This window comes from Schistocerca piceifrons, chromosome 4 (genome assembly GCF_021461385.2).
Source record: "Schistocerca piceifrons isolate TAMUIC-IGC-003096 chromosome 4, iqSchPice1.1, whole genome shotgun sequence".
Lineage (NCBI taxonomy): Eukaryota > Metazoa > Arthropoda > Insecta > Orthoptera > Acrididae > Schistocerca > Schistocerca piceifrons.
This window is the reverse complement of record NC_060141.1, coordinates 138,853,033-138,880,422: the sequence shown is the minus strand read 5'-3', so window position 1 is coordinate 138,880,422 and position 27,390 is coordinate 138,853,033. Positions and strand designations below refer to the sequence as shown.

General features: G+C 38.9%; 1 protein-coding gene across 3 annotated transcripts in view; it reads left to right on the top strand.

Moving 5' to 3' along the window:
• LOC124796315 (NHL repeat-containing protein 2) overlaps positions 1-27,390 on the top strand; it is a 164,308-nt gene that overhangs the window by 71,471 nt on the left and 65,447 nt on the right. For all 3 annotated transcript variants that reach the window (XR_007016744.1, XM_047260442.1, XM_047260441.1), the window contains exon 6: positions 5,071-5,306. Coding sequence is in view for 2 of the 3 variants with exons in the window: in XM_047260442.1 (XP_047116398.1) it covers positions 5,071-5,306 (236 nt within the window). In the remaining variant the exon portion in view is untranslated. The remainder of the gene's footprint in view (positions 1-5,070; positions 5,307-27,390) is intronic.

Below are 27,390 nucleotides of genomic sequence, written 5' to 3'. Positions count from 1 at the left end.
TGGATAGTCGGCGTCCTTGTCTGACAGGACATGTTAATTCCCAGAACACCAAATACTTGTTGACGAACAATCACTATATAATTAATAAAGAACCTCTTCAAGGTAAAAAAATCTAAGTGTGGTGTGTAGTGTCAGCAAATCAGATTGTGGGTTCCATATTTTTAGAAACAATAGTAAACACTGCAATGTATAAGCAAATCTGTAAAGAATTTTATGCACAGTTGATTCCCATAAACATACATATGCTGTCTTTCAACAGGATGGGGTAAACTGTCATACTTCGTGTCAGTAATATCACAAATTCATGAAAGATTGTCAGAAGAAAGGACTGTCAGAAAAAGAATGTGGCCACCACATTTATTGGACCTAACTATTTGTGACTTTTATCTGTGGGGCAGTCTGAAGGGAAAAGTGTATGCAACTAACCCAGTAATATTAGAAGACTTGAAGGACTATGTTCGTCATGAAACTTTGAGGACTGATGCGGCAGAGTTGCACAAAGTGTATATTAACACAGTAGGGCATGTGCAAAAGTGAACTGAGACACAAGGAGGCCATTTGCAGCACCTAATGCAGTGTGATGTGAAAGACAAGATTAATTCAGTAAATATAGACCTTTGCATTAGCCTATCTGTTATTTCTTTATTATCTAATTATTACATGTTGAACTACTTTTTATTGCATCTGTTAGGGCAGGCAACAATTTGTGCCTAATTAGTGAGCAGTCTGTACTCTGGGACAGTTTTTCGTGCACCACCCTGTATATCTGCTACCAGTTTCATTTGAATTCTCTGTTTCCAGAGAGATTCTACTGGCCTTTTGTGTCTTTATTTTGCTGGTAACAGCATTTCATTCCCAGATGACTTGTTCATTTCCAGAGTAAAGAATGACTGATGCCAATAATATTGTACATCAGGTAACGTAGTGCTTGTTTTGTCACTAACTAGAAACAGTTTTGTTATGAATGTAGAGGTGTTTTTATCTTTCCCTTTCGCTGTCATCATAACATGAATTCATGGTTAGAATTTCATCAGTATGGGAATTTATATCCACTGTATGCTCCCATCCTTGTACTTATTTCTGTGGTTAAGTATTTAGAAATGGCACTGATTGTGTTAATAGAATTTGAAGGAAAGGGTGGGATGAGACAGCCATAGCAGTTTAGAATCAGGTCATAACCTGATGTACCTTCACTGATGATGTGCGCGATTTCAGAGATTGCGCAGCCATACAGTTCACAGGCCTGCTTATAGAGGTGACCTGGGTCATACTCCTGGCACGCTCTGGTGAGCTGCCAAAGAAATAGTGTTATTTGCAATCACAAACAGGTGCTCAGCCTTTTCTGTAACCTGTATTACTGTTGTTCAGTCAATGCATTCAGTGCTATGCATAGCCTGTACTTCAGTGTATCTTACATGTTTCTCTTAAAGCACTATGTTCCATAAATCACATTTTTTCTTGCTGTAGTGAACTTGATCCCATGCACATCGCCAAGTTTGCTATAGTAAGAACAAATGTGATTTCCTTATAGAGAAATACGAAAGACACAGTGAAGTACAGGTTTGTAATCTCTTAAATAATACTCTTTCTTTGGCAGCTCATAAGAGCATCCAGGGGGCTGACCCAGGTTGCACCTGTAAGTGGGCCTGTGAACTGTATGGATGCACAAGCTCTGAAAACACACATGTCATGGGTGAAGGTACGTCATAACCAGTATTTATTTCCTCTTCTAAAACATATTTCTTGATGGTATACACTGTGTGATCTAGACTGCTTGAACTCTTCTTGGGACACTTTCAGTGAGATGTCTGAATGCCTGTGGAGGAATGTCAGCTCATTCTTCCTCAAGATCCAAAACCAGAGAAGGTACTGATTGCACTTTGGGGTGTGAAATGAGACGACATTCTAACTCATCCCGAAGGTGTTTCATTGGATTCAAGTTAGGACTCTTTGCAGGCCAGTCCATTTCAAGAATGCTTTTAATGCCCATGAACCATTACCTCACAAATGTTTCATCACATTTCTGCAATACTTGCAGTGACTGAATGAACAGAAACGCTATAAAATTGACTTGAACAATGAGATTACTTCCTCTAAAATGATAACTCAGTTTTAACAGTGGTAAATTGTCTTATAACATTAAATAGTACTTGGCATTCAAGATTAAATTGAAACTAGTGGGATTATCAATTACATAGACTGTTACTGATAGAGAAGTGCTTTCAGAATGTGAGTATTGCTTACATGGCCAAGTTACAGTCTGACAGCGCATTTAGTAACAGGCCTAATTCATATGAATAAAATGGGTAAAGTGTTCCATTTCATCAGAACTTATCAAATCAGCAGTTGTTAATAATTCAGTGTGCAGGTTGTGCTGAATTACCAGTTTTGTTCCATCCATAATTTGGCTTCCTTATTTCTTTAGACATTTTTATACAGTATTCTCTGTGCTTTCTTAGTTAATTTCCACTGGATTCTCCCCCCCCCCCCCCCCTCCTCCCAGCACACAAGCACTGTGTTACGCATACAGTGATGGTTTCATGATTGTATGTCGTAGCTGCTGGTGAGTCTTCCATGTTGTATGGTCATGTTCATGAAACTTTTACATTTAGCGGAGATGCTGAGTCACAGATAAGCCCAACAAAACAAAAAGACTGTCACAAATAAAGCTTTCGGCCATTAAGGCCTTCGGCAACAATAGATGACACACACACACACACACACACACACACACACACACGACTGCAGTCTCAGGAAACTGAAACCACCAAGTTCAGTTGCCTGAGACTGCAGTCGCATGCATGAGTTGCATTTGTGTGTGTGTGTGTGTGTGTGTGTGTGTGTGTGTGTGTGTGTGTGTCATCTGTTGTTGACAAAGGCCTTAATGGCTGAAAACCATGGTGAGTAGCAATTTTCCTTTTCGTAATATTGTTACATTGCATCCTGGATTTTCCATTGTTTGATTTGAACTTTCACATTTCTAATGTTTTGTCCAGAACTACACTGGACATCTTCTGAAGTATTCCTGTTTCCACTAAGTCTTGGTGGCTGATGGGTGGGATGTTTGACAATGACATAAATACCGTGAAAAAGGTTGTAGTGAAAGTTTATACATGATCAGCAGAGGTAAGCATGTGTTACTGTTTCTGCATGTGTTTGGAGGTTTTTGTGCTCCCATTTGTAGTTTATTTTTATTGGTCCTTCATACTTTAGCTACATCTTTTTCCATTGTTTCTACCTGCAGGCTCATTTCTGCTTACTACACTTATTTGGGACTAAATTTTCTCTGTTTTCAGCCCCTGATCGTGATTTGTTGTTCAACATTGTTAATCCATTTTTCCTGTACTGTTATACCTTATCCCATTTTTCTATTAATTTTTTTCACTTAATTTTGTGCTTTTAGTTTAGTTCTTCCATCACTTTTTGGTGTGATTCTTCAACCCTTTCTGCCTTTCCACTAGGTTCTTAAAATTTCTTGCTTTCTTATTGGACCTGGTTAAGAGTTGTGTCATGAGTTGCTATAATATATCATTCATATTTTGTGAGAAAGATTCTCATTTTTCTTCAGTTTCTTCATTCACTGTTTTTCCATCTTGTACACTAAATGTGCTACACTCAACCACATCTGCAGTATATTGCAGCATGCTAGTTTCCGCAAATCCTGATTCTCCTAACTCAGCTTAGCTGCTATGTTCAATTTGAACATATTAAGAGTTTTCCCTTTGACTAATTCACCTTGTTCTGTGATACTCAGCACGAGATTGATCATTGACACAGTAATTCAGTGTTGAGTATTACTGTTATACTCAATAATAAGTACAGTGTCATGTATCAGTACAGTCATATTTGAACTCCTCAAAACATGTGCAAATTAATGTGCTAATTTTTGTGGAACTTACTTTGTGTTCAGCATCAAGTGTCCTGGATACTGGGTAATCTGATGCTGGTGCATGGTGAATCATTTCTGATGTGAAGTTGATGATTGGAAGTTCCACAGAACTGCAAACCATTTATTGGCATTTATCTTTCTTGCCATCACATGGTTTATTTGCATCCCGTAATATTCATTCCATACACAATTCACATTTGCAGATACATGTGACTCTTTTTCTCACTGCTGACATTCATAATTTCCTTCCAATATCTTATGTATCATTGTGTGTATATTTTTTCCTAATTTGAATCTGAAAATTATTACAGTGGATTATTATTTAGAAGTTGTGTTCACAGAATTTGTATTGGGTGCACAACTTATCCAAGGTTATAATAAATTATAAATCAATTTAGATTTTACTGTCAAGGCTAGTTTAACTGAGATGTGGCAGTTATTCAGTTTTAAACATTTACTTCCAAGTGAGGGATTAATTTGTGTTCTCTTCTTGAAATATGAATTATTATAGTCTTGCATGTTAACGCCATGAGATTGTGGCACATATTCAGTTTTTAATATTCAATTCCCAGCAAGCCACCATTTTGATTGGTGTCCTCCTCTTGAATTAATAAATATTACAGCCTCATGAGTTAAGATCATGTTCAACAATGGTTGAGCTTTTGTTGCAGTATCACTGAAATATTGATGAAGCACTCAGATAAATTCTATCCTCAATAACCTTACATGTTTCTCATTCTTTAATTGATACATTCTCCTAGTTAAGTTTATCCTTCACAAATAAATCTCTTAGATGCAGCCCCAGCACCAACTAGTGAGTGTATAAATTAATGCATCAATAAAACTTGACCACTCTCATGATATTCCTCTCCCACATACTTCAAAACCTGTTAATTCACCCACATCATTGTTCAGCAGCTCAACAGTACCTTAAATCAAATAAGTGTTCATCAGCACTATCCAAATACCTCAAATGTGCAGTGATGCTATAACCAAAGAATATTGTGGTATGTGACACTATACTCAGCTTGTGCATAATTACAAACTGTTCCAACCTCATCCTCATCTACCTCATCCTCAACTTTTTCCTCCTCCCTTTTTCCTCCCTCCTCCCTACCCCTCACACCTTACCTACGGACCATGCAGCTTCTGTGATCTGATATGACTTGTACATGTTTTAGATAGATCTCACTGCATGCCAAGTGACAACTGTGGCAGGAACAGGCAAGCAGGGGCACGATATAGCTGGAGGTGGCCTGTGGACACAGCAGTCCCTATCATCTCCCTGGGACCTCTGTCTTGTTCCTGGAAGAGAGGCAGATGCACAAAATGATCTCAGTGTACTTCTTATAGCCATGGCAGGCACTCACCAGTTATGGGCTCTGTTTCTGAGGGACACTGTGTGGTGGAAACAGCAGTGAGTACTCTAGCATTTTCATTGATTTACAGTCGTATTAATATTGTTAAACACAAAACAGGTTTTCATTTGTTAAGCATGGGAGAATTGTGGATATTCTCATCCAGCTCCAGAGTTAGATGCTGTGAGGTAGCTGTGTATCAGAGATATTTGCTGTTAATTTTTTGGGAGCATCCTTTTAAAGAAGAATCAAGCAATCTCTCACTTCCCTTCACATGTATACTGTGAAATGGCCATGACAGTAAAATCAGAGAATTTCCAACAGGTATGCAAGTTTATTGATAGTAGTTCTTTCCACAAAACATTTGAAAATGGAACAGGAAAAGATAGGATGATAATGTATGTGAGGTGCTTTTTACTGCACACAGGAAGGAGCATGTCTAGTGTAGATGTAGATGTGCTTATATTTCCTGTGCAAATCCTACACTACCACTGCAAAAACTCTTTGAAATTTATCCCAAGTTCAGTACTATGTAATGCAGTTATCTCCACTATAAAATTCCACACAGACAAGAAATACTTTGTAATTTCTCACCAAAAAGAACAATACCTTGAACTTATCATGTCATTACAAAGTTTTGTTGCCCTCAGTGTAGTTGCTCACAAGAATCCACAGCTAAGTAATCAGTCATGAAACAATGTGCTACTGATTAACAAAATATTTAAATCTCCAGTAATGAAGCAAATATATTGTTTTTATTAACTATATACCATAGAAGTACATACAGTTATATTTTAGTAATCACCCAAGAAGTTTGTTACTTATATTGGATTCTTTAGTGAAAAGTCTATCATAAGATTTACAGGTACAAGATGATCTGAAAGTAAAGTGGAAAATCAATAACCTGAAAAGCCAGTAGTACTACAGCATTTCCACAGAAATGCACAAAATATATGTGATAAACTAACATATGGAGGTATAGTTGTTCTAGATCCATTGCCCATCTTTATTTTAAAGGATTTGGTGGCATAAATGGGAAATAATGTGCACATGTGGTTAAACATCCTATGAACAGACAAGGTGAACACTTACTTTATGCAAGTGCACATGCATACAACTTTGAATTGAGCTATTCCAGTGCACAAACTATTGACTAAATTGAAGGTGAAAAATGTATCTCGTTTGGTTATCATTTGTTTCATTGTCAAATTGATTTGAAAACGGCATCATGCTAGTTCTAATGCAGTTTGAACTACTGGTTTTTCACTTTTTCAGTAGCTTTCAGATTAATTGTTATGTTCATGTTCCTTTACTGCTCCTTTTACTGATCTTAATTTATCATAATTTATACAGAGTGTTGTTTTCGTATTATTTTATAAAAAGTATTGCAAAGCAAAGATACTTTAACAAATCCCATTAAAGTTCATTTTCTTCTATGTATTCACCTCTCTCTTTTCTGGCACTAATCTTGTGTTTCTGCTCTGCACCTTATGGACAGTTACCCATCCTGAATTTATTAATTATTTTATTTCTGTTTTTGGCTGCCAGTCGTTTAGTCACATCCTCGGGCTCTATGAGATGGGAGGGGGAGTCATATATGTGAATAATGTAAGCTGTGTTCTGTGTATTTTTCTGTCTTAACTGTTTCATGTTGTGTTTCTTTCTGAAGGAGAGATGAGGACTCAGCCTGACATATACCTCTATGAGTGTGGGAATCTGCATCAAAACCACATTCGGGCTGATTGGTGCACCAGACCAGTAGACATTGATCCACTTGGCTGACCCTCTGTCATGCAAGATAGTGCACTATTTGTTAAACTACATGAGTATATCTCATCATCTTGGCTAACAAAGTATGGAAATCCTGATATTCATTCTCCATTTCTTTATTTACTCTTGTAAAAAAATAACAGCATTGTTCTTGTCTTCTGAAGCAGTCATTTTTTAAAAGAATCATTCAATCTTTTTTATATGTTTTGCATGCAATCATAAGTCCCTGATGGTATTGCTGGAAAAGTAATGTATTTTTTGGCCAGGTACATGAGACTGTAGTTACATTTTGAGCTCCTTTCATTTATGTCTCTTAATAAATAAACAATTACTTCCTCTGTTAATGGAAGATTTCCCACATCAAAAATTCTGATAGTTTCTATGACATAATGCTGCACTGTTAAAGCACTAGCCTAGATTCTACGTCTATTCTAAAAGAAATTAATATTTCAGTCAATTCCTCCAACATGTAGAACCTATTGTTGATTGTTCATAATATTATAAAGAGACAAAATATCTGGTGAGTACTGACTTTCACAAAATGAAATTCCTGTATCCATGACAGACACATTTAAAAACAGGTAAAAAAATTATTCTTAGTTTTTGGAACTGGCAGTTCATTCCTTAGGGAGGAAAGAGCAGTGTGTGACTCAGAACCTAGGATGAGAGGGACCACCTGTCTTCACAGCTGAACTTTCCTGCCATTAGTACACTTACTTTTTTCTCTATTTGGCCCAATTAGGGGTACACTTCCTCTTTCAGTACAGAAATATTGTTACGGGTTTGACACATTCCCTGGTTTGTATGGGAAAGTTTAATCATTGTATTTCCTATCTCAATTCCTTCCTCACTACTTTCTCTTCTGTAGTAACATCATTCAGTTTTTCTCATACTGACTCTACTTTGTCCTCTGTGGCTTCTAATCAGTTGTTGATCTCTAGCTCTTCCTGAACCTCACTGACAATATGCTGTTCCACCTGGTCCATACTGCCTTTTACTTGTTATCCTGCCTGATCCATTTTCTTATCCAAAATGCATTTACCTATTTAAATGATAAATTCACTTATCTACATGTTCAGTGACAGTAGCATGCACAGTAGTTCCAATGCTCAGACCTATAGCAATGTTACAAATACTAATGGAAATACTTATGTCAGGTAAATATTTATAATGTTATAGTGTGATGCATTTATGCTAAATTTATGTCAATATATTCACACAAATTTATTTTATTTTATGTTTTGGGTGGGATTTATGAGATCCTGACTAGGTTGTATTGTTTTTCTTAACTGACACGGGGCTTTCCAGCACTTATCAGTGCTTCGTTTAGCCGACAGACAGCGACTACGAGAACATGAGATCCATATCATCGAGAAGCTTATTATACTTTATTATAAGAATTGAAAATAAATGAATGAGAAAATGTTGTAATTTTACCGTCTAATTCATGTTAAAACAACATTTAGTTATTGTGTGGCTGTTGATAAATGTAGCTCTCATCTGGCTGTCAAAATAGGCTATTACGTGCAGTAGCACACAGTTGCAGGACAACCAACATCTGTATCCTGCAGTCAATAAAGTGTGGTACAAGATTTTTATTGGGAAGAAATATTGTGGAATTGAATGGTTTCATTTAAGGTGCAATTATTTATTTGCAGCCATGAGCAGTAAATAATTTGTAAATAAAACAAAATAAAAACATAAAGAGAGATATCTAAAAGTAAATATTTGAAATTTCAGTATTCAGAACATGTAATGCAAATCCTTTTATTATAGTCATGAGTGGTAGTCATATGTGGCTTCCTAACTATACTACAATTAAATTAACTTTATGACTGACAAATTGAAGTGTCAGGGGACAGTGTTGCTGGTATGCAGTCTGCCATGCTAAACAATGCTCAGCATGTACTTGTAAAAAGGGACAAAAATGCAAGCTCGTGGCAGTCGAGACAGAACTGTGATTGTCTGGCCGCTGGCCCCTACCAATTGACTCACTGAAACATCAGACACAAAGTTATTTTTATTGAAGTAAATGCACGTTTTTATTAAGTGCAAGAACTTTAGCATTGGAGTTGTATTCAATTTTTGATGGAAATTGAGAAAAGGTTTAAATGAAGTAAGGAGAAATATTACAAACTTCTGTTTTTTGTATCTTTGCTATGGAAAGGAAATATAATAATGGAAATTCTTGACTGGAAAAATGCCTAAAGTAAGGGAAAGGTAACCACTTAGCTATGGAGGATTGGTGTGGTACACAGAAACACTTATTAGAAAACAGTTAACACTAGCTTTTGAACTCTTGCTCTTTTTGTTGTGAGAGTGCACACACAACCACACAGACGCCCAATGCTTACGGTAGCAGCAAGACTGATCAGTTAGTGAATGTTGATTATTGAAAGCAGTTGTCTGGGTAGATGGAGGTGGGGAGGAGGTAAGGGAGGACCACGTGGCAAGGACATGGTGCAGGGAAGTGTGAGGCAGGTCTTTCGCGATATGACTCAGAAGCTGCACAACTAGATGAAATGAGTTCAGAGGGTAGAGCATATAAGGGTTAGAGAAATTGCGGGGGGTGGGGGGGGGGGGGTGGTATTGAAGAGGGAGACAATGAGCAGAGAGAGTAAGGAAGGGTGGCGATAACTGAACAAAGTGTGACAGAAAGAAGTCCAAAATACTAAATTCAGTCTTCTGAAATTGTTTCAGTGCAGATTGTAATATGTTTCCTTTGTTCAATCACTACATGAAGATATTCAGATAAGCGATCATAGAATAGAAAATCAGGTCAATAGTGGAATGGCAGCTGGATTCAATGAGACACCTGTGAATTTTTATAGAGATTATAGAAAAGAACTTGTTCTTCTTCATGGAGTCATTGGTCACTGGCGCAAATCAGAGTACCTAGCAATTGAAAAAAAGCACAGGTCATTCAAGAACGGTTGTCAGACAGATGCATTTAATTACAGGTCTATATTACTAACATCAGTCTGTTGTAGAATTATGGAACATGTTTTATATTCACACATTCTGACATTTTTGGAGACCAGAAAATATGTTCAATAAAAATCAACATGGATTCTGCAGACATGCAGATATATCTTCTGAAACTGAGCTTGCTCCATTTACGCTTGAGATCCAGAATACCACAGACAAAGGTGCCCAGGTTGATGCAGTGTCCTTTGACTATTGGAAACTATTTGATTCAATTCCATATTGTCATTTAGTGGGAAAAAATGAGCCCACCAAATGCCAGAGCAGACTTGTAATTGCATTGGTAACTTTCTTGCAGACAGCTTAACGCATCATTAATCTACATTAATGAGCTATAGAATAATGTTGAAGGCTCCATAAGGCTATTCACGGGCGATGCTGGTGTTTATACAAAGGTTTCAATACCAAAAGACTGTAGCAAAATGCAGGAAGGCCTGCATAGGATTGACATTTGGTTCAGGAACTGACAGTTGTTCACAAACTTATATTGTAATTACAATTGGTGCAAATTACAAATGTTTAAAATTTAAGTTAAGAATCCTTCAAGATTCTTAACAAGTTAGTTATAATTCAAATCCATGTAACATACCATTTGTTACAGTTACAGAGTAATCTGTCGAATGTGGAACTGAAAGTTCTGTGTCATAACTGTAGTTGAGGTGGGGTAAGAAGATCTCTGACAGCTAGCAGCATTGTTGCCAGCTTTCAGCTGTGTAGCTGTCCATAGAGCTGTGTCAACACTGAGGCATTGCCACAGAGATGTTTGCAAAATCGTTACATTGTTTGAGGTAGGCCCACAAAGCTGCCATGCCCAGCCCACTGCAACTGTCTGGAATCAACTTACGCCTACTCATCCATACCATACACTAGTCTGCTGCAGCTTTTTCTTCTTCTTCTTCTTCTCCTTCTCTCTCTCTCTCTCTCTCTCTCTCTCTCTCTCTCTCTCTCTCTCTCTCTTTCTCTTAGGAAACCTGATTAATGCAGTACTTACAGCTCTGAAAAGCTCTCTTTGCTTGTAGAATGTGGATTGATGTAATTCATGAGAAATGCTGCTAAGTATAGCATAAAACATTTATGTAGATTCTAAAAGTGCTAAAACATTTTTAAAAAAGCTTTATCAATCAATTATCAAAAAGAGAACTTTAAGACATTTGATAGGGATCCTAACTGGTGCCAAGTTTGTACCACTCAAAAGTGGCATCTGCAGACTGACGTAATACATAAAAGGTGTTACTGAATGAAACATCAGTGAGGACATTATTATCATTAACAGCTTTACACAAGTTTTAAAATGCACCAGAAATATCTTCTCCTCCTTCTGTTTGGCAATGGCCCTCTGCGGACTGAAATAAAAAAATTTCCTAAGCATTGCTTATAAAATTTAGGGCTTTGATATCTTTAAACTTTAAAAGAAGCATAGAAAATTCTGACGTTCTCTTCTCTTCCTCTTATTTGGTGGTTGTAAAGCTACTACAGTACTGTGCCAGGCTGAACACCAAACCACACTGAAGTTTTCTCTGCCATGTCCAACGGTTTGCTGAGGACTACCGCAGCTGATGTTTGATAGAGCATCTCACCTCATCCCAAAGCAAGTCTTTAAAAATTTTGTAATAGTTACTATGTATGAAGTCAGTTTGCTTGTTAAATAGTTTCTCTCGGTCTTTCACTTTGTGGGCTTAAATTTCTAGTTTCTCCAGCACATTCAAATTAAAACTTTTTGAGCTGTGTTGTGTTTCCATTTGCTCGCTTATTGCAGTAAACCTTACGTTTGCTATCTTTCACACACATTCCAAATGCTGTCTGATTACTGTTACTGAATTGGACACAGCAGAGGAGACTTCAGCACGGTGTGGTTTTCAGCCTGGCGTGTTTGGTCTGATACGCTAGTAAAAAGATCCTCCTAATCCCCCAGATTGATTTCAACCAAAGTTAGTACACACATTCTTACTGTCTGGAAATAAATCCTGTAGGTGTAAGAACCAGCAACTTCCTCTTGGGGTGAGGTTGACAAGGTGGAGAGAGAAGGGGAGGAGAAATGGACAGAGAGAGAGGCACGTGGAGATGTACCAAGAGAGGAAGGACATAGACAAGGAGAGTGGGGAGGAGAAGATGGGCAGAGGGGGAACAAGCAGATGGACAGCAGAGGGAAGGAGCAGATAAAAAGAGAGAGGGGGAGGAGAAGATGGACAGAGAGAGGGCAGGAGGAGATGGGCAGAGAGAGGGGCAGGAAGATAGGCAAGAGGAAGTGAGAGAGAGGGGAGAGGAGGAGATGGACAGAGAAAAGAAAGGGGATGAGGAGATGGACAGTGAAAGGAAGTAGGAGGAGATGAAGGAGATGAACAGTGCAAGGGAGAAGAGGGAGTGGACAGGGCGAGGGGAGAGAGGAGATGGACAGGGAGAGGTTGAGGAGTAGATGGAAAGAGAGAGGGGGAGGAGGAGATGGGCAAAGTGAAAGGGGAGCAGGGGATGGAATTAGAGGGTGAGAGGAGATGGACAGAGGGGTGAGGAGCAGGTGGACAGGGTGAAGGGACAGTGAGGGGGGGGGGGGGGGGGGAAGATGGACTGAGAGAAGGGCAGGAGGTGGACAGAGAGAGGGTGTGAAGGTTTTGGGCTAATGGAAGATTGAAATAAATTCCACATCAGTGTTTTCTGCTATATTTAGGAGCAATTCTTATGAATTATGTCAGCCCCTCTCGCTACATATAGAGGACGCTTTTCAGAACTGTAGATGTTGCACCAGTCGGGTTCTTTAATAATATTTTTATGAAATCGCAGCTGGCTAGTGTATGGCTAGTTATGACAGTGAACTTTCAATTCCACATCCAAAAGGTTACTCTGTAACTATAACATATGGTGCACTGCCCCAAATTGTATTATAATTAATTTCTTAAGAATCTTTAAACTTAAATTTTAAACCATTTGTAATTTTCACCAATTATATTTATAAGACAATTTTTGGTAATAGATCTGAAGATGGGCAGCTTGCCCAAACTTGGTCATGTGGAAATAAAGGAAACCATGCTGGAGACTGAATTTGGACAATTTTTTATAAGCAACTATTGCTGTAACTCCACGAAGATCTCTGTGCAAGCCTCTTCATGTTGCCATAACAACTGCACTTTGCTTCCATGAAAATCTGCTTACTGTATCCATTCCTCACTCTCCCTCTACAATTTTTAGACTCCTCACTTTCCTCCAAAAATGAGGTTGACAGTTACTTTGTGTCTCACAGTGTGTCCTATCAACCGATACCTTCTTGTAGTCATGTTGTGCCATAATTTTCTTTACTCCCCAATTCCATTGTGTACCTCCTTGTTAGTTATGTGATATACCCATTTAATCTTTATCATCCATTTATAGCAACACCTTTTAAAAGCTTCTTTTCTCTTCTTCTCTGAACTGCTTATTGTCCATGTTTCCCTTCCATTCAAAAACCTTGAGCAAAGACTTCCTGATGCGTAAATTTATGTTAGATGTTAAGAACTTCTCTTTTTTCAGAAAGCCTTTACTCACTATTGCCAGTCTACATTTTATATCTTCCTTATTCCAATTATCATCATCAGTTATTTTGCTGTTCAAAGAGCAAAATCCATCTACTATTTTTAGTATCTCTTTTCCTAATCTAATTCATTCAGCATTACCTGATTTACTTCGACAGCATTCCATTACCGTTTTTTACTTTTGTCGATACTCATATTGTAAACCACTTTACAAAATACTATCCATTCCATTCAACAATTGTTCCTAGTCCTTAACAGTATCTGACAGAATTAAAATGTCATTGGCAATCCGCAAAGCGTTTACTAGTTCTCCCCAAACTGTAATACCATTTCTGAATTTCACCTTGGTTTCCCTCGCAGCTATCACTTTGTACAGATTGAAGAACATCGGGTAAGCTACAACCCTATCCCATTAATTTCTCAATTATGGCTTCCCTTTCACATTCTTCAACTCTTATAACTGCAGTGTGGTTTCTGTAAAAATTATAAATAACATTTTGCTCCCTGTATTTTACCCTTGCTACCTCCAGTGTTTTGAAGAGACTAGTCTGGTCAACATTGCCAAAGGTCTCTCTAATCACAGGTGGGCGACTGGCAGCCTGCAGGCAATATTCAACCCATGGTGGGTTTGAATCTGGCCCGTGGAAGATATTCAAGTAAGAGAGACTGAGGTGCTGCAGAATTTTACAGTGAAAGTTCTTAGGACAGCTATTGTAAAATGCCAAAAGAAAAGAAACAATGTTCATGATGTATAAATAAATGTAAACATCTGAAGATGAGGTGAACATAAAATGAATGTACTCTCTAAAATGCTTGTTTTAAGGTAGGCTTTGTTGGCATGGTAGGTGGGGAAAGGGGTGCCATTCATATCAGTGCATTACTCCATAAACATTAACACTACTGATGCTATAGTTTTGACTTCAAGTGCTAAGTGTGCTACGGCGTGCCATGTGACGAAGTGCCTGCGAGCTTAAGTAAGTATATGAATCATGCCCACAGGTCACCAAAGGTTGGCCATACCTGCCCTAAATCTATCAATCCAATGAATTTAGGTTTGCTTTTCTTCAGTCTGTCTTCTAAAGTAAATTATAGGATCAGTATTGCCTTACATGGTCCTACAATTCTCTGGAACCTGATCTGATGTTCACCAAAGTTGGTGTCTACCACTTTTTCCATTCTTCTGTAAATATGTTGTGTCAATATTTTGCAACCATGGCTTATTAAACTGATAGTTGGTAGTATTCACATCTGTCAGCACCTGTTTTATTTGGAACTGGAATTATTACATTCTTCTTGAAGTCTGAGGGTATTTTGCCCCTCTCATATACCTTGCACACCAGGTGGAATAATTTTGTCATGGCTGGCTCTCGTAAGGATCTCAATAATTCAGAGGCAGTGTCACCTACTCCAGGGACCTCGTTTCACTTAGGTCTTCAGTGCTCTGTGAGAGTTGTCTTGCAGTGTCATGTCTCTCGTCTCTGCTTCACCTGTTTTTTCTTCTATTTTATAAAATTACTCTAAGTTGTTCCCCTTGTATAGAACATCTATATATTCCTTTCAGCTTTCCCTTCTTTGTTTAATATTGGTTTGCACTTGAGCTATTGATATTAATACAGTTGCTTCTCTTTTCTCTGAAGTACTCTTTAATTTTCTTGTAGACAGCATGTATCTTTCCTCTAGTTACGAATGCTTCTACAATCTTGCATTTGTCCTCAAGCCATTTCTGCCTAGCGTTTTTGCACTTTCTGTCAGTCGCATTTTTAAACATATGTGTTGCCTTTCCCCTGCTACATTTTTATATTTTCTCTTTTCATTGGTTAATTTCAGTATATCATGAGTTATCCAAATATTTCTACTGGACCTATGCAATGCTCTGTTGCCTTCCATATTTCATTCCTCAGTGCTAACCCATTCATATATTACACACACACGCACACACACACACACACACACACACACACACACACACACACACACACACACACACATATCCACACACCTCTGAAGCTCTAAACAACCTCTGGTTCAATCAATGTATCCCGATCCCATCTCCTTGATTGCCTACCTTTTTGCAATTTCTTTAGTTTTAGTCTGCAGTTCATAACCAATAAGTTTTGCTCTGAGTTATCCACAGCTTCCTCCAGAAATGTTTTACAGTTTAAAATTTGGTTTTAAAATCTCTGTTTTACCAATATATAATCAGTCTGAAAACTTTCAGTGCCCCCAGATCTCTTCCATGTCTACAACCTTCTTTCATGACTCTTAAACCAAATGTTAGCGATGATTAAATTATGGTCTGTGCAAAATTTTACTGGATGACTTCCTCTTTCATTCCTTTTCCTCAGTCCATGTTCTCCTATTATTTTTCCTTCTCTTCCTCTTCCTACTTCTGAATTCCTTTCACTCATTACAATTAAATTTTCATCTCCTTTAACTATCTGAATAATTTTGTTTATTTCACTACACATTCTTTCAGTATCTTCATAATTTTGCAAGGTTAGTTGGCATATAAACTTGTACTAATGTGACAGGTGTTGGCTTAGTGTGTATCTTGGCCACGGTAATGCATTTACTACACTGTTAATAGTAGCTTATCCCCATTTCTGTTCTTTTATTCATTGTTAGGCCTGCTGCCTCACAACCCCTGTTGGATTTCATGTTGATAACTCTGTATGACTTGACCAAAAGCCATATTCTTCATGCCACCATATTCTGCTAATTCCGACTATATCTAACTTAAACCTGACCATTTCCATATATCTCTAAGGGATGTAACACACCATGGTCTGACCTGTACAAGGCCAGTTTTGTTTTTCTTGATGACAACATCCTCCTAAGTAGCCCCACCCAGAGATCCGAATGGTGTCTGTTTTACCCAAGAAAAAGCCACCATCATTTAATCATCCAGTAGAGCTGCATGCCTTGTAGTTTCCCCTTGCTTTCAGCCATTTGCAGTATCAGCACAAAATTGTGCTACATCCCTTCTTCCAGCAATGCTAGTCCTGCAAGTTTTGCAGGAGAACTACTGTGAAGTTTGGAAGGAAGGTAGGAGGTGAGGTTCTGGCGAAAGTAAAGCTGTGAGTATGTTGTGTGGTGCTTGAGTAGCTCAAATGGTGGAGCACTTGCCCAAGAAAGGCAAAGGTTCCAGGTTCAAGTCCCGGTCTGGCACATGGGTTTAATCTGCGAGAAAGTTTCTTATCTCCACAAACTCCACTACAAAGTGAAAATTCATTTTGGTTTTTGCCATAGTTTTAGCTGATATATCAACTATCGGTGGTGTGTCCACCCACCTAGTAGGTCTGTCAGTGGCTGTGAATAAGTCTGTGTATCTTTCTGATAGTCAAGGGTGGGGCACCAAGTCAACATGAACATGGGCCTAGAAAGTTACCGATATCACTCTGTACATTGCTGCCCACTTTATTTTGTTGGTGGCACAGAATGCAGGAACATAGGTCCTGGATGCTGTCTTTCAGAACTTCTTCAAAAAGCATGGGTGTGGTTTGTCTTGAGAAACTTCACAACACAGCTTTAACTTTGAGTTGGGTACTGGAATTTGTTCTAGTTTTAGTCCTGTAGGTGAGTCACCTAACTGTGGGTCTTTGGCTTGCTCCACAGCAAGTTCTCTGCAGTCTGTTACAATCTCCAACACTCCACAGATATGGTAGAAAGAACCAGTCACTAAATTTTCTGCTCCTTTTGTGCAGCTTACGGATTCTGTATATTGAAACTCTTGTAGTGAGCATTTGTTGCTGACATTTTTGAATGCAGGGGTAATGGGCTTATGATTTGTAAAAATAGTCACTGGTCAAGGTTCTGTTTGCAGACAGAAGTATCTGACTGTCTCATAAATTGCCAACAGTTCCCTATTTATATGCATTCCACTTCTTTTGGGCCAGTTGCAGCTTCCTAGAGAAAAACTTCAGTGGTTGCCAGTGTTCTCTACTTGTTGGAGTGCTGCACCGGTTGTTACTGACTTGCATCAACAACAATTGCTATTTGTGTGTAGAGAATCGGATGACCGAGTAACAGTGCCTTGCTTTAATTCATCTGGAGGTCACTGAATGTCTTGCCCATCTCTGATGTCTACTTAACCACTCAGCATCTTGTGGTGTCACATCCTGTTAGTGCATCTTTGAGTGGTGTCAGCACGTCTGCAGTTGGCAGTAGGTGAAGTCAACAAAACTTTATCATTCCCAGGAAGCACCTCAGTTGTTAGTAATTTCCTGGTTTTGGCAGAGATTTTAGTGTTGTAACTTCTTTTGCCAATGGGTGGATGCTGTAAGCTGAAATGGTATGGCCCAGGAAGGTGACTTGAGTCTTTCCCATGATCCTGTTTTTTTTCTCTTTTTTGTTTATCACCACACCGTGGTCATGTTGTTTATGCACTTGTGCATTAGGAGAGAACACTAAGCAGGCAAAACAAAGTGAAAGTCAGTAATTCTATGATTGTTTGGGGACATGGTCATTTAATACTATTTAAATGAAAGTTTTGTTATTTGACTGTATAGACCGTTTGTTCTGCTGTACAGTCATGATTCCAGGCTTTGGCCACTTTCAAGTTCCATAATTTTGGGCATTATCAGACTTCTGTAAAAGAAGTCGTCATATATTAAACAAATGTAAACCGATTTTAATGTGACTTCATTTATAGAAGTGTGACCATGCCCAAAACTGTGGTGCCTGAAAATGGCCAAAGAGTAGGATCATGACTGTACAGTGGAATAAATTATCAATGCGGTCAAATAGTGGAACTTTCATTTTAAAAAACTGAAAGTTCATTAAGTTCCTCATCGATGAAACATTGTCATGTCTGGATAGCATTATTTAGGTTTAAAGGTATGAACAAAAATTCTAATAAACCAAATGCAGTAATCACCACCCTCTTTAAAATGTTGCTTGTGGCTAATGGTATCTGTTTATATGTCTTTTTACAATTGAGAACATTAGAAAAATCTGTGCCAGCCAGTGCCCTTATGAAGTCTTGTACAGTGGTGCAGTCTTCCTTTGGAAAACTTTTTATTTGTCAAGATCTAGTTTCAGTCAGTTAAAAACGCCAGCTTCAAATCTGAGAATATAAAAAATGTTTCTGGCCAGTATTCATAATGTAAAGAATAGACTAAATTAATTGTTCTATTGTAGATGTAAGGGTACATACCACGTAATAAAAAGCAGTGTCCACATTGGTTATTAAAGTGAGATGCTCTGTCACAATCATGTTTACAATTCCAGACTGTAAATAAAGTCCTGTAAAGTATATGGGAATAATACCTAGTCATCGGTAAGAAGTTATACATAAAAGATTTTTAGAATAAATCTACCTGAAAATTTGTAGTTACAATATATACAAGGTGGTCAGAAACAGTCTTAAAAGCTTGTAAGGATGTTGCAAGGTAGGTTGTGCTGAGAAATAATTGTTAAGGAAAAAATTCAATATTTTCACCATTTCCGAGTTAATTAGCATTGAAGTTAGTTGATCAGCTGTTGCACATGCAAATTCAAGCAGCCCGCCTAGCACGTGCAAATTCAAGCAGCCCACCAAAGACAATGTTGCTGGACATGTTCTTCATTTGATTTCCTAAAACTGAACAAGACAGTGAACATAGGATGGTAGTAAGAATCGAACCTGAGCCAAAGTCTGAGCAGTCATGTGCAATATCATCTACGCATGAGAACAACTGAAACTAACTGCATCTAGCAGACCACTTGAAGTTGCCCGCATGATGGTCTGATCAGTTAATTTCAATGCAAATCACCTCAGAAATGACACAACATATAAAATTTTTTCTTAACTATTATTTCTCATTGCAACCTACCCTACAACACTCTTACAAACTTTTCAGATGTTTTCTTACCACCCTGTATGCACTATGCTCTATTTTGTTGTGTGATGCCTACAACAGATAAATCGTAATGATATAATGAGGCAACATAAGGAGCCATCTCGTCTGTTGACAGTATCAGAAGAAGCTATCCACCTGACAGCAATAAGCAGACTGACCAGCACTGTGTATACTTATTTTCAATTCACAGAAGCTGCCACCAAAAGGCAGTTCAATAAATATACAGAGTAAAACAATAAAAAATATGCAGTAGTTTAAAAAATGTATGTAGAGTACATTACAGTATTTTGTATGTAAAAAATATGAAAGCTGCCCAATTAGTTAGAGCCAACGGATGGCGTGGGTAATAAAGATTTGACATTCCAATAACAGTGCAGTACATCTGACTATACGTATACAATTTAACATAAAATGCCAGACACTGCGTCATTCAGTAGTATGTTTAAAATTATAAATCTGATATAAAGTATGCTTTTACAAAAATTTTAAGTATAGTTTATCATGGACAGTCCTATGCAAATAGTGGACCATCGACATAGTTGTGATGTAAACTATATAAAAAAAAACTAATTTTGACTGATGTTCAGGATACCTGAAAGAACATTCAGTTATCGGCTGCTCTTAAATACATGACAATGATTTTGTCTGAACAACAGCAGAAAATATACAATACTAAAGGTTCCAACTTCTTGTACATTGGCGAGCAGGTACCTGTCTGGGATTGTTCTTGCATTTAAGGCCAGCTAATCCTCTTATGGCTTCCACAAGCCATCTTGCTTGTGAACTAGGCATAGGGGCAAAGACCATTATCTGTTCCAGCTGTAACATCTCAAAATTTTTCTTCATCTCTGTCAGCCTTTCAGGTGTGATTCTGCATGTGCACAGTGTCCTGGTGTGGTACGGATGTATTGTACTGCATTGTGTTTGATTTCATCGCAGTGAACCTGCTCTTTCAGCACCTTCATTAATTCTCCTGAATGGTCCTCTGAAGGCTTCCATGTTTCAGCTACATCTACATCTGCCGATGGTCGTGCACAGTGGTGACACTGGTTCCCATCACTTCACCCCAGTTAAGTGATGTTGGGCTTGGCTAGCACTTGGATGGGTACCACCGGGGTCTGCCAAGCGCTGTTGGCAAGGAAGTTCCACTCATCACTTGTGAGGCCAGTTGAGGAGCTACTTGACTGACAAGTAGCAGCTCCAGTCACAAAAACTAACAATGGCCAGGAAAGTGATGTGCTTTGACCATACGCCCCTCCATATCCATATCCAGTGAAGCCTACCGGCTGAGGACGACATGGCAGTCAGTCAGTAACGCTGAACTGTCCGAGGCCTGTTCGTACGGAGTAGAGTGGTATATCTACATCTGCATACATATTCCGCAAGCCATTGTACAGTACAAGACAGAGGATACTCTGTACCACTAATAGTTGTTTCCTTTTCTGTTCTACTCACAAATAAAGTGAGAGAAAAATGACGGGCTTTAAGCCTCCATATGAACACTAATTTCTCATGTCTTATCTTCATGGTCCTTATGTGAAATTTATGTTGGAGGCAATAGAATCGTTCTGGAGTCAACTTTGAATGCTAGTTCTCTTAATTCTATCAGGAGCGTTCATCGAAAAGACTATCGCCTTCCCTCCAGGGACTCCCATTTGAGTTTCCGAAGCATCACCGTAATAGTTGTGTGTCGTTCAAGGCTACTGGTAACAAATCTAGATGTCTTTCTTTAATCCATGGTGAAGATCCCAAACACTCAAGCAGTACTCAAGAGTAGGTTGCATTAGCATCCTACATACGGTCTCCTTTACAGAGGAACCACACTTTCCGAAAATTCTCCCAATAAACCGAAGTTGACTCTTCACCTTCCCCACCACAGTCCTCACATACTCATTCCATTTCATATCGTTTTGCAACAGTATGCCCACATATTTAAACAATGTCACTATATGCTGTATTGGAACATTACAGGTTTGTTTTTCATACTCATCTGCACTAACTTACAATTTTCTACATTTTGAGCCAGCTGCCATTCACTACAGCAACTAGAAATTTTTTCTAAACCATCTTATCCTCCTACATTCACTTAACTTTGACACCTTCCCGCTATGCTATGTTCCTTCAAGGACAACACATTGTCAGTTCTCTGCAGCACACTGTAAGTCGGATGACCTTTAGTCCCTGACATTACACTGTTGTCCACTGAGCTTAACAATCATACCCTCTGTAAGTCAGCTATGTACTCAAAATGTGTCAGGAAATCAGCGCCTAATATTGTTTCTGAGATATCAGCAATCAGAAAAGACCACATAACTTTTGGAAAAACCCACATCAACAGTGCATACTTTCTGTCTATGAGTATTGATCAATGAGTTATTAACTGCCTTCAAGTCTTGGATGAAAATCCTGCTTGTTGCATGGTGCATGATTAACAGGGAATGTGGTGATATCTAAGATAGTGTCTGCTAGAAATGTTGTACCAGTATGTTTGCCTGACACCTGCAGTCTTTTCAATGTGGTAGAGTATGCACATTTGGATGGCTATTGCCAATGGCATGTAGATACTGCACTGTTACTGTAGACACCTTGGTCCTTTAAGTAAGTGCATGGTGACATGCATTTTGCATCATCTCTGCCAAAATGTTTATGATACCAGCACACTTTGTGTAAGTCCTTCCACTGGCATCATGTTTCATATGGTGGTGGTGCCAGCTTGAACTGATCTTGATTTTGGTTACTGATGCCATGTCATAACTGCTGGATGCACAGCTGCATTGTCAGTGCCTCCACTGAGGCTCGTAAGTTCCTGATCTCATCTGAAAAGCTGAGTTGTCATCATGGCACACACCCACACAGTCCAGAGTTGTAGTTTCTGTTGAGTTCAGCTGACCGCAGTCAATTTCACTCAACAGGTCTGATAATGCCATTTCAGCTGTCGCAGGTGACTCAGGTGTCACATAAACCTTACCTGCAGCCTGCAATAATTTGTTGGTGATCTCTCCTCATATACTGCCAAAGCCATCTGCTCTTCAACCAGAAGTTGTTGCTGCTAATCATGTAACAACAAATTGTCAGATACTGCTGAGCTGCCTACTAAGTTGTGTCGGTGCCACCAGAGCTCCGACATGTCCTGTCACCTAGATTCTTCTAATATAGTACCTGCTTGACTGTGAAGTCAATAGATTTTGTGCAGGCTTGCTGTAATCTCCATGTGTCGATGAGTTCATTATAATGTTCAGTATCACAGTGTAGTTTGATGGTCTAAGTTACTTATCACCAGGGTGAATCACTCATGATTGTTGACCATCTTCTGTTGTCAGAACATGTTTTGCATCACGACAAAGCACTTGTGCCGTTGAGAGAGGGTGAATGGCAGCACCTACTATTGCAAGTTCTGTGGGGTTGAACTGCTGAATACCTCATTGCCTAACTAGATACCTTGTTGCCTCTGACTGTTTCTATGGCTCTGCTAGAGTATTCGCTGTTGCACCTGGTTGTGATGCAGGATGTTTCTCTTGAGTCAGCAGATACTTTAAATCTTGCTTAACATCAGTCTGCACCCCGCTGACAATATTCACTGTGTAGCGATACATGTGCATTGTTGAATTAATGCTGTCTTCGTTCTCCTATAGGGGTTTCATGCTCATATTTTTTGGAATGGCAAACTCCAAAGTCTTTATTTCAGTCTAGAGTGTGGTAATTTCACCAGCAATGGCATGGAATAGCTTGCCATTGTTGCTCATTATCCTACACATATCTCATCTTCTTGCTACTTATTGCCATTTGCTGCAGTGTGCAAAAATTCTTGGACAGGGACACAATTACAGTGGCCTGACATTAACTATCCACATAAATGATAATACATAATTACAGAATGTATAGAATTAGTTTTTATTTTTAGCATAAGTTACAGATTGATAAGAATATGTGACACTAAAAATCAACTCAGAATTCTTAATAAAATGGCAAAGATCACAACACAAAACGTGTCAGAGAATTTACTTGAGCAACCTGTTATTCTTACAATGCACAAGTACACAATAAGGTATCATTACCACAAGTTGATTGGGTCTGATATGTTACCACATAGTCATACAGGTCCCTGTTACTTAGCCTTTCTTGAAAACAAGCTTCCTGCGTGGTTGTATGAGGTTCCTTTGGCCACAAGGATGTGTGTGTTCTTCCAGCATGATGGGGCCCCTATGCTTTCTAATTGTCAGGCTACAAATCATCTAAACATGACATTCCCTGGAAGATTGTTCAACAGAAATGGTCACATTTCTTGGCCACCAAAATTTGCAGGCGTTACATTTTTAGATTTTTGCCTCTGGGCTGTTTGAAAGGCAAAAGCTGCAAAAACAGTAAACACAAGAGATGAATTAATCATTCAGTTTATGAATAGTGCTGGCCTTATAAAAGAATGAAAAGATGGCCTCAGAAGAACTACACTTGGTGTTGTCAAGATAAATAAAAGTGCATTGGACATGCAAACATATTTAGGTTATTCAACATTGAACATAGTCATTACCTTTGCCTAACACCCTCTGTGAGTATTTGTTTGGGTTACTTTCTAACAGCTGTTCCTTATAACCTATAAAAACTGGACACATGTTATATGGAATGTTTTATTCAAAGTACACTGAAGAGCCAAAGAAACTGGTATAGGCATGCACTTTCAAATACAGAGATATGTAAATAGGCAGAATACAGTGCTGCGGTTGGCAACACCCATATAAGACAACAAGTATCTGGCACAGTTGTTAGCAGTTACTGCTGCCACAGTAACAGCTTATCAAGATTTAAGTGAGTCTGAATGTGGTGTTATAGTCGGCATATGAACAATGGAACCAACATCTGCGAGGTAGCAATGAAGGGGGGATTTTCCCGTACAACCATTTCACGAGTGTACCGTGAATATCAGGAATCCAGTAAAGCATCAAATCTCTGACATCGCTGTGGCCGGGAAAAAATCCTGGAAGAACAGGACCAATGATGACTGAAGAGAGTCGTTCAGTGTGACAGAAGTGCAACCCTTCCACAAATTGCTGCTGATTGCAATGCTGGGCCATCAACAAGTGTCAGTGTGTGAACCATTCAACAAAACATTATTGATAAAGACATTTGGGGCTGGAGGCCAACTCATATACCCTTGATGACTGCACAACATGGAGCTTTACACCTTGCCTGGGCTCTCAAAACTGATATTGGATTGTTCATGACTGGAAACATTTTGCCTGGCCAGACAAGTCTCGTTTCAAATTGTATCGAGCAGATGGACATGTACGGGCATGGAGACAGCCTCATGAATCCATAGGCCCTGCATGTTAGCAGGGGACTGTCCAAGCTGGTGGAGACTCTGTAATGGTGTGGGGCACGTGCAGTTGGAGTGATATGGGATCCCTGATATGTCTAGATATGACTCTGACAGGTGAAGCGCACATGAGCATCCTGTCTGATCACCTGTATCCATTCACGTCCATTGTGCACTCCGACAGACTTAGGCAATTCCAGCAGGACAATGCAACATGCCACATGTCCAGAATTGCTGCACAGTGGCTCCAGGAACATTCCTCTGAGTTTAAACACTTTCGCTGGCCACAAAACTCCCCAGACATGAACATTATTGAGCATATCTGGGATGCCTTGTGATGTGCTATTCAGAAGAGATCTCCACCCCATCATATTCTTACGGATTTATGGACAGCCCTGCAGGATTCGTAGTGTCAGTTTCTTCCAGCACTACTTTAGACATTAGTCGACTCCATGCCATGTTATGTTGTGGCACTTGTGTGTGCTTGCAGGGGCCCTACACAATATTAGGCAGGTATACCAGTTTCTTTGGCTTTTCAGTGTAGTTAGCTCTACCACCTCACAAAATATTTGCCCTGTATATCAGTGATCTGCCACTAAACATGGCAGCTGTTTCAAAACTGCTTCTACTTCAAGAAAAATATTTGCCCTGTATATCAGTGATCTGCCACTAAACATGGCAGCTGTTTCAAAACTGCTTCTACTTCAAGATTACTCTAATGGTTTAGCAAACAATGGATAAAATTAGTTCATGGTTTTTAGAAAGCAGATTCACACTAACTGTATCAAAACAAAAAGTGGATACAGCTTCTGACATGAAACTCTCGTAGAAGTGATATTTTACTCTCTCAGTGTCATCAAGTAATCAGTGAAGTTGATAATTTTAAATTCCCTTGGAGCTATTCCAACAGGATATCTTGTAGAATTATAAAACTACTATAAGAATAATCTTCACTGTCTCTGCCACTGAAATATTGCTTACTTAGCTTACATTCACTCTATTACATTCTATGGTATCATTTTCAGGTACCAAACTCAGTGCATTCTTAAAGAGTATTCTTTAAATGATATGCCATTTACATTTGCGAATTTTGTGCATGCCGTTGTTCAACCATCACATAAATATAACTCCACCATTCCGATACAGATACTCCTCCATGGTATTTTTGATTATAATATGAACCAATTCAAAACGAACTGTCACATTCTGTCAGTAAAAACTAGAAGAAAAAACAGTTTGTTTTTGGATAACACTTCCTTAATGTAGTATGGAAAGGTATGCACTATTCAATAGGTTTGTGGCAAGACTAGAAAATTTGAGTGATAAACCCTAGATTTTCAAAAGTAAATTGAAAGGCTTTCTTGTTGTACACTTCTTTTATTCTGTAAGAAAATTCCTAGCAGAAGCTTAGAACCTAGTACTGTGACATATTGCTCTACTTTACACAATCAGGCGCAGCTGTACGCAGCTACAAGGCTCCTCTTCCACTGGATTATGTACTTCCTGCTTTCTGTTGCCAGTCACCCTCTAAGCTGATCTGAGGCTAGTCCTTACGGACTACGTCTCTCCATTTTTTCTTTGGTCTTCCTAGTGGTCTCCTGCAGGGAGTAAAACCCCTGGATTTCAAAGGCCATCGGTGTTTATCCATACAAGTGACATGTCCTGCCCATATCAGCTGTTTGCTTCTCAATAGGACTTCAATGTTTGGTCTGTTGTAGATTTCACCCAGTTCACAGTTATGCTGGATCCTCGATTCTCCAGATACTCTTATTTTTGCCATCATACAGCCTTGTGGGTTCCTTAAAAGATTGTTTCATTTAAAAAACTGACTCAGACTGAAGTACGATCAGTTTGCGCCTTGAATCCTCATTTTGATTCTGCCTCACATGACACATCCTTTGTAAGGATTACCCTCTGATATTTAAAATTATGAACCCTTTTGTATGGTTGGATTTTGACTGTCAGAGGCCGGAGTGGATCTCTTGAATAGAAATGAGTCCTACTCATCATCAGGTACTCGGTCTTTGATTCATTCACAATTCTGATCACCCCCATCTCTAGGTTGTCGCTCATCCACATATGATTTTCCTTATATCTGGACAACAGGGCCACATCATCTGCAAATGTGCAATGTGTGATTTTCTCACCCTCTATCTTGATCCCCCTGAAGTTCTTATGGAAAGTTTCCCACATTATCTTTTTGACTGCCGCATTAAACAATATCTGTGGCACACCATCTCATTGTCTCAACCCTTTGTTTATGTAGAAGCTCTCTGTGACTTGGTTCCCAAGCTTCACTTTGCCTTTTGAATCAGTGAGACAAACTCAGACTAGGCTGATGAGTTTCTTGGGTATTCCAAACTTGGTTAGGCAATTCAGCAGGCTTTCCTTGTGGATGCAGCCATATGCCTTCCTAAAATTTATGAAGAACACATGCAGCTCTTTGCCACACTCCCACATCCCCTCAGTGAGCTGGCTCTGCGCATAGATGTTGTTAACATTCGATTAGTTCTTTCCAAACCCTCCTGATTTTGTCTATTCATTTCTCCTGCAAAAGACCGGGTTCTATCAAGTATTCATTTGGACAAGGTCTTATAGCAAATATTCAGGAGGGTGATTCCTACATAGTTTGTGCAGTCCATTTTGTCACCTTTCTTCCAATCTTCTGGGAAGTCCAGATTCTCTTGATTAGTGGTTAATTTTCTTGTGGAGTTTCTCTGCACCAGCTTGAATGACT